Here is a 12,050-nt window from a genome sequence, read left to right on the forward strand (position 1 = left end):
TTGAATAGCATCTCTGTGATTAAAAAGCTTGCCAACAAGCTCTCAAACAATAAATGAAACAAAATTGCCTTGGAAATTGCTTTTTAAAAATTTGCTGCCGATGAAATGCAGAATTAAACTATCACTAGGAACTTGAAATTGGAGTGGTGTATAATTTAAAAACAAGCAGTCTGGGAAAGGGAGGAAAAGGAGAGATATAACTATGTCACAATAGTACAGAACAGATCAATGAATATATTAACTGTATTCTCGAAGAAAGGAGGTACCAATACAATAGTATCACTAGAGTAGGCTAACTGAAAAACCTAGAAACACCTTAGTCTTTTATATTGAATAGCCCTCGTGACTAAAAGCCAATTCCAGACCAGCAACATTTTCCAACTTTAGTGACCATCAGCCAGAAATTTATTCAACTGAAAAAAGCAAACAGTATTATGAATAAGGAAAGTAACTCATTCCCAGTATCAAGTACTGGCACACAAGCGAAATGAGCCTGGACTACAGATACAGCTAAATAGTCTGTAAAGTCAACCATTTGAAAGGCTCAACAAATGGCTACACTTCTGGGCTCTGGACTTAGTTATAGGCTCAGTGAAGTGGACAGATAAAAGACAAACTAGTGAGTAAGTGAAAAGTCAATAAAAGGTACATGGATACACCATAAAAAAGGCTACTAGGAAGTGCTGTAAAATAAAGGTCAGTGAAGAGATCAGATAGATGCTGAAAATTACTGCCCTTCTAGACTATAGCATCACTGAAATGAAAAGCAAAAAAGGCTGATTGCAGAAAATGTTGTTAACTGGAAATAGTTTTAAAATAGCCATGTGAGCAAATTGCTTCTTCAGTCTTTCTATAGAACAATTACTGCAATGATTGCTGGTATGTAGAATTTTTTAAATGTGCTTACCTTTGAGCCACGCTCATTAAATATAATTTCTACATCTATGATTTTACCAAATTGCTGCAGAAAAGAAAAAAAAAGTTTGTTAGTATAAATGTCAGTTCAAAACTCTGCTCTATACATAACTATTTCTTTTACTTTCACCATTTCCCTTAAAGGTGCTGACCTTCGCTGGGATAGAGTACCATGAATACTAGAAGCCCTTCAGTAACTCATCCAAGTGGTCATTCCTCCTGAGTGAGTCTGGCCAGTAAGCAATGAAAGGCTATTTAATCATGAGGCATCACAGCAGAGGCTGATCCTGCATCTCATCCATAGACATGCACCTTTGAACAGGAATCACCAGTTAATGATCAGGATCAAGAATGCTGACTAATTTTAGGGCATTGAGACTAGGACTTATTCGCGGAACAAAATAAAAACAAGAAATGCTGGAAATACTCAACAGGTCTGGCAGCATCTGTGGAGAGAGAAGCACAGTTAACATTTCAGGTCAGTGACCCTTCTTCGGAACTTAGTCGTGGAACCACTGCTCTTAGTTGAAATGATCCATCACTGTACAGACGAGAGGTCAAACCCAGGACCATTGACCTTTACGGCTCAGAACCCTCACAAGGTAGTAAGCACCAAGTGAGTGTGTAACATGGCCTTCAATCAAATTGTTTTGTTCTGTCTGGCATATATTTGCAACCAGCTCCAAAGCTAAAATGCTGTTTAAACATGGTCAGGCTTTTAGGTGCCAATAGGTGATCACTGTTTGCCTACCCACTTCTCTCTAGCAGGGATAAATCATGCCTCAGAAGCCAAGCAACATCGGATTCTAACACACAAGATTTGCTACAGCCACATTGTAAACCTTAGCCCCATCCCTTGTTTGGCTTGATATAAACCCAAATCACAGAAGTAAAAGCAGCACAATGCTTGAACACTGTGATACTGAGAGAAAAACAGAGCAAACCTTCACATGCCTCTAGCTGGCTGACTCTAAAAACAGACTCAAATGCAAAACACTCAGTTCCCTATTGAAATGGAGTAGTTTAACTGACTGGATTTTCACTTGGTCCAAACAATTCAGTGTAAGTGCCTTCTGAATCTTCAGAATACATTTTATTCAGTATAGTTGCTTTTATATTGGTGCTAATGGGGCATTAGTACCGCCAGTTTCTGACACATGGATCTTGCTAACCGGGGGCAGCAAGCTCAGAGTAAACTTGTAACTCCTACTGCCCAATCACAGATCAAAAGAACTTGAACATATAATGAATATGCTGACCTACATTGGCTCCCTGGCCCCCTAGGCCTCAAATTTATAATTCTCATCCTCGTGTTTAAATCCCTTCATGGTCTTGCCCCGTCCTATCTCTATAACCTCCCCCAGGCCGAGAGCTGCAGTTCTCCAAATTCTCCATTACTTTGACCTCTCCTGAATTCCCAACTGTTCTAACCCCACCCCAATCACCCTTCAGCCCATCACTAATGGCAGTGCTTTCAGCTGCCAAGGCCCCAACATTCTGGAACTCCCTCCCTCTACTCCTCTGTCTCTCCACCTCACTCTCCTCCTTTAAGACTTTCTTGAAAAACCACTTTTCTGACCAAGCACTTGTTTACACCTCCCAATATCTATCTTATGCACAGTCGCCTTTTTTTTGATTATACCTCGGTGAAGTGTTTTGGGACATTTTTATGCATTGATGGTGCTATATAGAATCGTAGAATGGTTACAGCACAAAAGGAGGTCATTTGGCCCATCTTATTGGTGCCGGCTCTCTGAAGGAGCAATTCCTCCAGTGCCACTTACACACCTTCTCCCTGCACATTCTTCCTTTCCAGATAACAATCTAATTCCCTCTTGAATGCCTCGATTGAACCTACCTCCACCATACTCTCAGGCAGTACATTCCAGATCCTAACCACTCACTGCGAGAAAAAGATTTTCATGTCACCATTGCTACTTTTGCCAATTACCTTAAATCTGTGCCCTCTGGTTCTCGATCCTTCTACCAATGGGAACTGTTTCTCCCTATTGACTATGTCCAGACCCCTCATCATTTTCAACACCTCTATCAAATCTCCTCTCAACCTTCTCTTCTCCAAGGAAAACAGTCCCAACTTCTCCAATCTATCTACGTAACTGAAGTTCCTCATCTCTGAAACCATTCTTAAGAATCTTTTTTGCCCCCTAACGCTTTCACATCTTTCCTAAAGTGCGGCGCCCAGAACTGGATGCAATAGTCCAGTTGAGGTTGAACCAGTGCTTTATACAAGTTTAATATAACTTCCCTGCTTTTGCCCCTATTGATAAAGCCTAGGATGCTGTATGCTTCATTAACTGTGCTCTCAACTTGTCCTGCCATCTTCAATGATTCATGCACATATACACCCAGGTCCCTCTGCTCCTGCACCCCCTTTAGAATTGTATCCTTTACTTTACACTGATTTTGGTAGAAAGAATGCAGAGAGACAATCATTTCACACTTCTCTGCATTAAATGTCATCTGCCACTTGTCTGCCCATTCCAGCCTGTCTATGCCCTTTTGAAGTTCTACACAATCCTCCTCCTCAGTTCACAATACTTCCAAGTTTTGTATTGTCTGCAAATTTTGAAATTGTGCCCTGTACACCAAGGTCTAGGTCATTAATATACATCAGGAAAAGTAGGGGTCTTATCACTGACCCCTGAGGAACTCCACTATAAACTTTCCGACAGTCCGAAAAACAACTATTAACCACTACACTTTGTTTCCTGTCACTCAGCCAATTTTGTATACATGTTGCTACTGCCCCTTTTATTCCACGAGCTCTAACTTTGCTCACAAGTTGTTGTTTTACACTGGCAGCACTTTAATTCAGATTCCAGGAGGCTGGAGTTCTAGCTCCCAGGGTTTACACTGCTAAAACTAACTCCATTACTCCAGCAGTAAACTTTTCATGGGTCTATGAATCTGCTGCCAGGATAAGTGGCTAGATTAGTAGAGCAGCTCACTGCCACTGGCATCCCAAATCCAAATTCAAGCACGACAAACTATAATCCACTTAACTTCATTAAATGCAACTGCTGGAGGGATAAGTCTATCTTTTATGTCTATCTGTCCTACATGCCCCTTTATGTCCTTTGATATTAAACTTCATTAAGTTTGTTTGTAAAATCAAGCAAACAAAATTTCAGTGTTCGATGGCTTTGTTCTACAATTACTCAGTTCATTCCAAAAGTCAAAGAGCAACTCTGTGAATCCAAGGTTGGCAATTGTGTATGTTTCACATCCGGGACGGCAAAGAATTTGGAGACACAAATATGGGCAGAATTTTTCTATCAAAGACTAATAAACTATCCACAGTCAGTGGGTAAAGAAATAACAAACCTTGTATGGACATTTCTCATGCCATTTATATCCCATTATCATATCTTCAATAGCACTGATTTCCAATGCTCACACATTAAGAATGCTCAACTGGTTAAGGTTAATTATCAACTGCAATGAAAAAGCATGATGACCCACACTCACCCTCTGCAGGCTCTATTATCCAGAAATTCAATTGCGCCATTACATTGCAATCTTTCCACTCATGTTGAATCAAAAAAATTTAATTTGCCATGACTGTGGTTTACTGCCAAGGCTGCCAAATTTTCTATTTACATCACGTGAAACAGAATACATCATGCTGTATACATTTAGACTTCATTACCATGCAGATAGATCTTGGCAGAGAAAAGGACTTTTTTTTTTAAATTATGAATTTTGTGCTTATCCAAGTTAGTGGTGATGTTAGTGCAGGATACAGCTCATTCTTTGGCTTGCTAAATGTCAGCAGGAGGCAGTCCCATAGTAAGAATTATGGGCTAGATGGAAGGTAAAGTTCCTTTAACATTAGTTCACCGACAAACCATTGCCCCTATAAAACCAATGGAGGGTTTCCCTTTTTAAAAAAAGTTTTCTTAGGGTCGTAAAGGCACAGGAGGCCACCATTCAGCCCATCAAGTCTATGCCAGCTCTCTATGGAGCAATCCAGTCAGTCCCATCCCCCGCTCTATCCTCGTGACTCTACCAGCTTATTTCCCTCAGGCCCAGCCAATTTCCTTTTGAAATCAATCATCGCCACTCCCACCACCCTCATAGACAGCGAGTTCCAGGTCATTACCGCTCGCTGTGTAAAAAAGTTCTTCTTGACATCCCCCCTGTATCTCTTGTCCAAAACTTTAAATTTGTGTCTTCTAGTCCTTATACCATTAGTTAATGGGAACAGCTTTTCTTTGTCTACTTTATCTAAACCTGTCATAATCTTGTATACATCTATCAGGTCTCCCCTCGACCTCCTTTGCTCCAAGGAGAACCACCCCAACATCTCCAACCTAATCTTGTAGCTAAATTCCCTCATCCTGGAACCATTCTGGTAAATCTCCCACACACCCTCTTAAAGACCTTCACATCCTTCCGAAAGTGTGGGGACCAGAACTGGACACAATATTCAAGATGTCTAACTAAAGTTTTATAAAGGCTCAGCAAAACTTCCCTGCTTTTGTATTCTATGCCTCTATTTATGAAGCCCAAGGTCCCATATGCTCTGCTAACTACTCTCTCAATATGTCCCACCACTTTCAACGATCTATGCACACAAACTCCCAGGTCCCTCTGTTCCTGCACACTCTTTAGAACTGTGCCATTATGTATATATTGCCCCTCCCTATTCCTTCTGCCAAAATGCATCACCTCACACTTCTCTATTACATTCTATCTGCCACTTGTCTGCCCAATCTGCTAGCCTATCTACATTCGATTAATGTTGATTGGTATCATCCTCACTGTTCGCCACACTTCCAAGTTTGGTATCATCGGCAAATTTTGAAATTTTATTCTGTATTCCAATATCGAAGTCATTTCTAAATGTCAAAAAGGCAGTGGTCCTAGCACTGACCCTTGGGGGTCTGACCACTGACTATCATCCTGCAGTCTGAAAAACAACCATTTACCACAACTTGCTGTTTTCTGTCCTTAAGACAAGTTTTATCCAAGCAGACACTGACACCCCCCTGCCCCCCAACTCCATGAGCCTCAATTTTGATAACCAGAGTTTTATGTGGTACTTTGTCAAACGTTTATTTAAATTCCATATGGACAACATCCATTGCATTCCCTTCAACCACCTTCTGTTACTTCATCAAAAAGTCAAAAAGATCTGTCTTTTATAAATCTGTGCTGATTATCCATAATTAACTCAGACCTCTTCCCCAGTTAATTTTTTCACTGATTATTGTTTCTAAAATCTTATCCACCACTGATGTTAAACTAACCGGCCTGAAGTTACTAGGACTGTCCTTACACCCTTTCTTCAACACGGGTGTCAACATTTACCACCTCCCCCATATCTAGGGAAGATTATGGCAAACCCTTCCACCATCTCCACACCCACTTCCCTTAACAACTTGGGATGCAAGTCATCCAACTTCACAATTTGATTTTGCCAAATTTCTCCTTTCCTCAAGGGACTGACTCTCTGCAGAAGTATGATCCTGAGACGTGCCAAACACTTTCCAGTAGCTCATCCAAAACGATTGGGAACATCTGTGCTGTGAAAGTGGAAGGCAGCGTTGGTGGGGTGGGGGAAAGAAAGAGGTGCTGCCATAGCTGAGCCCAATCCTATTCTCACCCGAAATCACTTTCCAGCGCTGGTCGATTTTTCCCCTCCTCAACCCAGCATCATTCCGACTGTTACAGCAACCTTACCAGCACCCCGGCTGAGATCAGCTAGCTCAGCACAGAATAATTTTTTTTTTTTAAACCAGCATGGCTCAGACCCTCACTGTATTAGATTCCTAAGCCACTGGCTAGGCATTATTTCCATTTCTGCAGCAACTTTTTAAAAATTCTATATTTTTGGGGATATGGGCATCGCTGACTAGGCCAGCATTTATTGCCCATCCCCAATTGCCCTTGGGAAGGCAGTGGTGGTGAACTGCCTTCTTGAACCACTGCAGTCCTTGGGTGTAGGTATACCCACAGTGCTGTTAGGGAGTTCCAGGATTTTGACTCAGCAACAGTGAAGGAACAGCAACATAGTTCCAAGTCAGGATGTAGTGCGGCTTGGAGGGGAACTTGCAGGTGGTGGTGATCCCATGCATCTACTGCCCTTGTCTTTCTAGGTGGTAGAAACCATGGGTTTTGGAAGGTGTTGAAGGAGCCTTGGTGAGTTGCTGCAGTGCATCTTGTAGATGGTACACACTGCTGCATACAGTTCTGCTGCTGTTGATGGCCCATAGTGCCTCATGGATGCCTAGCATTGAGTTGCTAGATCTGTTCGAAATCTATCCTATTTAGCATGGTGGTAGTGCCACACAACACGATGGAGGGTATCTTCAATGCAAAGACGAGACTTCGTCTCCACAAGGACTCTGCGGTGGTCACTCCTACCAAACGGTCATGGATAGATGCATCTGTGACAGGTAGATTGGTGTAAGTGAGGTCAAGTAAGTTTTTCCTTCTTGTTGGTTCCCTCACCACCTGCCGCAGACCCAGGCTAGTAGCGATGTCCTTTAGGACTCAGCCAGCTTGGTCAGTAGTGGTGTTACCAAGCCACTCTTGGTGATGGACACTGTAGTCCCCCACCCAGAGTACATTCTGTGCCTTGCTACCCTCAGTACTTCCAATTGGTTTCAACATGGAGAAGCACTGATTCAGTAGCCGAGGGGGTGGGGGGGGGGCAGTAGGTGGTAATCAGCAGGAGGTTTCCTTGCCCATGTTTGACTTGATGCCATGAAACGTTATGGGGTCCTGGAGTCAATGTTGAGGACTCCCAGGGCAACTCCTCCCGACTGTATACCATTGTGCCGCCATCCCTGGTGGGTCTGTCCTATCAGTGAGACAGGACATACCCAAAGATGGTGATGGCATTGTCTGTAAAGTATGATTTCATGAGTATTCCTATGTCAGGCTGTTGCTTGACTAGTCTGTGGGACAGTTCTCCCAATTTTGGCAGAAGCCCTCAGATGTTACTTAGAAGGACTTTGCAGAGTCGACAGGGTTGGGTTTGCCGTTGTCGTTTCCAATCCCTTGATCAATGCCGGGTGGTCTGACTGATTTTATTCCTTTTCTTGGACTCTGTAGCAGTTTGATACAACACAGTAGCTTGCGAGGCCATTTCATAGGGCAGTTAAGAGTCAATCTCATTGTTGCGGGTCTGGAGTCACATGTAGGCCAGACCAGGTAAAGGTGGCAGATTTCATTCCCTAAAGGACATTCGTGAACCAGATGGGTTTTTACAACAATCGACAATGGTTTCAAAGTCATCATTAGACTAGCTCTCCAAGGGCCTCCATGGCATCATATAAAACAGTCTGTTGCCAACCTTGGTGTCACATTTGACCCCAAGATGAGCTTCCGTTCTCATAGTACCATCACCAAGACCACTTAGTCCCACCTTTGTAACATCGCCTGACCTCACCTCTGTCTCAGCTCATCTGCTACTGAAACTCTCAATCATGCCTTCATTACCTCTAGACTTGACTATTCCAACACACTCCTTGCTGGTCTCCCACATTCCACCCTCCATAAACTTTAGATCAACTAAATTCTGCTGCCCATACTTAACTCGCACCAAGTTCTGTTCACCTATCACTCCTGTGTTCGCTGACCTACATGGGCTCCTGGTTAAGCAATGCCTTGATTTTAAAATTCGGATGAAGGGTCACTGATTTGAAATGCTAACTCTGCTTCTCTCTCCACAGATGCTGAAAGACTGGCTGAGTATTTCCAGCGTTTCTTGTTTTTATTTCAGATTTCCAGCATCGGCAGTATATTGCTTTATTTTAAAGTTCTCATCCCTGTTTTCAAATGCCTCTATCGCATCGCCCCTCCCTATCTCTGTAATCTCTTCCAACACCACAACCCTCCAAGATATCTACACTCAGCTATTTCTGGCCTCTTGAGCATCTCAGATTTTAAACGCTCCACCATTGGTAGCCGCCTCGAGTTGCTTAGGCCCTAAGCTCTGGAATACCATCCCTATGCCTCTCTACTCCATTTTCCTCTAAAACCATCTCTTTGACCAAGCTGACTTGATATCTCTATATGTGGATTGGTGTCATATTTTGTTACATAACTTTCCTGTGAGGCACCTTAGGATGCTTTATGTTAAAGGTGTTATATTAATCTAAGCTGTTATGTCACCAGGATGCCAGAAAGGCAATGACTGCAGACCAGATGAAGTCTCAAAGTATCAAGTCAAGGTGGGCAAGTAAACCTGATGATTACCACCTACCGCCCTCTCTTAGCTGATGAATCAGTAATCCGCCAACACCAAGAGTGGCTCAGTAGCACCACTACTGAGAGAAAGCAGCTCTACTGAGTCTGTGGCAGGTGGTGAGAACACCAAGAGTGAAAAACATACTAGACCTCATCCTCACAAACCTACCTGTCACAGATGCATCTGCCCATGATATTGGTAGGACTGACCGTCTCCAGAAGGACTGTGCAGTAAAGTCCCAACTTCACATTGAGATCATCCTTCATCATGTTGAGTGGCATTATTAGTGCGCTAAATGAGAGAGATTCAAAACATATCTAGCAGCTCAAAACTGGTCATCAATGAGGCGCAGTGGGCCATCAGCAGCAGCAATGCAATTGTACTGCACCACAATCCGTAACCTCTTGGCTGGGCATATCCCTCACTCTACAATTATCATCAAGCTAGGGGACCAACCCTGGTTCAATGAGGAGCAAAGAGTATGCCAGCTTGGGCTGATAAATGGCAAGTAATATTCGCGCCACACAAGTGGCAGGCAATGACCATCTTCAACAAGAGAGAATCTAACCATCTCCCCTTGAGGTCAACATTACCATCGCTGAATCCCCCATCAACACCCTGGGGGTTACCATTGACCAGCAACTTAACTGGACCAACCACATGAATATTGTGGCTACAAGAGCTCAGAGGCTGGGAATTCTGCAGCCCTGACTCCCCGATGTCTGCCCACTATCTACAAGGCACAAGTCAAGAGTGTGATGGATGACAGCCTGGATGAGAGCAGCTCCAAAAACACTCAAGAAGCTCAACACCATCCAGGATAAAGCAGCCCGCTTGGATTGCCACCCCATCCACCACTTTAAACATATACTCCTCCCACCACCGGGACACAGTGGCAGCAACATGCACCATCTACAAGCTGTCCTGCAGCTACTCGCCAAGGCTCCTTTGACAGCACCTTCCAAACCATCGACCTCTACCACCTAGAAGGACAAGAGCAAACAGATGCATGGGAACACCGTCTGCAAGTTCCCCTCCAAGCCTGTCTCTGGAACTCTCTTCCTCAAAAGGCAGTGGAAGCAGAGTCTTTAAATATTTTTAAGGCAGAGGTAGATAGATTCTTGATAAGCAAGGGGGTGAAAGGTTATCAGGGGTACGCAGGAATGTGAAGTCAAGGTCAGCCATGATCTTATTGAATGGCGAAGCAGGCTCGAGGACCGAATGGGCTACTCTTGCTCCTAATTCAAATGTATGTTCGTATGTACGTATCTAAGCCACACACCATCCAGACTTGGAACTATATCACCGTTCTTTCACTGTCACTGGGCCAAAATCCTGGAATTCCCTTCCTAACAGCATTGTGGGTGTACCTACACCAGATGGACTTCAGTGGTTTAAGAAGGCGGTTCACCTACAACTTCTTAAGGGCAATTAGGGATGGGCAACAAATGCTGGTCTAGCCAGCGATGTCCACATCCTATGAAAGAATACCAAGTGTACCTAAAAATGAAGTGCCAACCTGAATCTTTACACAGGATCACAAGCATGCTAGACAGCATGCTACAGAAAGAGCTATGCGATCCTACAACCAACAGATCAGCTCAAAACTGCAGTCCTTCTGCATCCAGTCGTGAATGGTGGTGGATAATTAAACTAACCAGAAGAGGAGTTTCTATGAACAGCTATCCCCAATCATGAAAGAGCCCAGCATGTGATTGCAAAAGACAGGCTGAAGCATTTTCAACCAACTTCAGCCAGACATGCCAAGTGGTTGATCCATGTTGGCCTCCTCCTGAGATCCCCAGCATTCCAGATGCTAGTCTCCAGCAATTTGATTCACTTCATGTGATATCAAGAAACGGGAGAGCCCACTAATTTCAGCAAAAGTTAAAGGCCCTGACAACATCCTGGTTGTAGTGCTGAAGACGGGATCTAGAACTAGCTGCACCTCTAGCCAAGCTGTTCCAATGCAGCTCCAACACAAGAATCTACTCAACATAGTGGAAAATTGCCCAGGCATGCCCTGTTCATAAAAAGCAAAACAAATCCAATCCGGCCAATTACCAACACATCCTTCAACTCTCAATCATCAGCAAAGTGATGGAAGATGTTAACAGAGCCATCACCCGGCACTCACCAACACTCAGTTTGAGTTCTGCCAGGACCACTCGGCTCCTGACCTCATTACAGCCTTGGTCCAAACAAGGACAAAAGCACTGAATTCCAGAGGTCAGGTGAGAGTGACTGCTCTTGACATCAAGGTAGTATTTGACCGAGTATGGCATCAAGAAGCCCTAGTAAAATTGAAGTCAATGGAAAACAGGGTAAAGCTCACCACTAGCTTGAGCGAGAGCTAGCACAAAGGAAGATAGTTGTGATTGCTGGAGGCCAATCATCTCAGCCCCAGGACATCACTGCAGGAGTTCCTCAGGGTAGTGTCCTAGGCCCAACCATCTTCAGCTGCTTCATCAATGATCTTCCCTCCATCACAAGGTCAGAACTGGCAATGTTCTCTGATGATGCATAGTTTTCAGTTCCATTTGCAACTCCTCAGATAATGAAACAGTCCACGACCGTATGCAGCAGAACCTGGACAACATTCAGGCTTGGGCTTTTTTTTATATTCTTTCATGGGATGTGGAGGGCACTGGCAAGGCCAGTATTTGTTGCCCATCCCTAATTGCCTTTGAGCTGAGTGGCTTGCTAGGCCATTTCAGAGGGAAATTAAGAGTCAACCACATTGCTGTGGGTCTGGAGTCACATGTAGGCCCGACCAGGTAAGGACGGATTTCCTTCCCTAAAGGACAGTAGTGAGCCAGATGATGTTTTTTAAAAAAATGTTTTTACGACAATCGATAATAGTTTTATGGCACCATTAATGAGGCTAGCTTTCAATTCCAGGTTTTTATTAATT

The 12,050-nt window shown here is 43.6% G+C and overlaps 1 protein-coding gene across 16 annotated transcripts in view; it reads right to left on the reverse strand.

Moving 5' to 3' along the window:
• LOC137353490 (RNA binding protein fox-1 homolog 2-like) overlaps positions 1-12,050 on the reverse strand; it is a 342,023-nt gene that overhangs the window by 58,230 nt on the left and 271,743 nt on the right. For all 16 annotated transcript variants that reach the window (XM_068019825.1, XM_068019827.1, XM_068019833.1 and 13 more), the window contains one exon: positions 908-961. In XM_068019825.1, coding sequence (XP_067875926.1) covers positions 908-961 — 54 coding nt within the window. The remainder of the gene's footprint in view (positions 1-907; positions 962-12,050) is intronic.

This window comes from Heterodontus francisci, chromosome 41 (genome assembly GCF_036365525.1).
Source record: "Heterodontus francisci isolate sHetFra1 chromosome 41, sHetFra1.hap1, whole genome shotgun sequence".
Lineage (NCBI taxonomy): Eukaryota > Metazoa > Chordata > Chondrichthyes > Heterodontiformes > Heterodontidae > Heterodontus > Heterodontus francisci.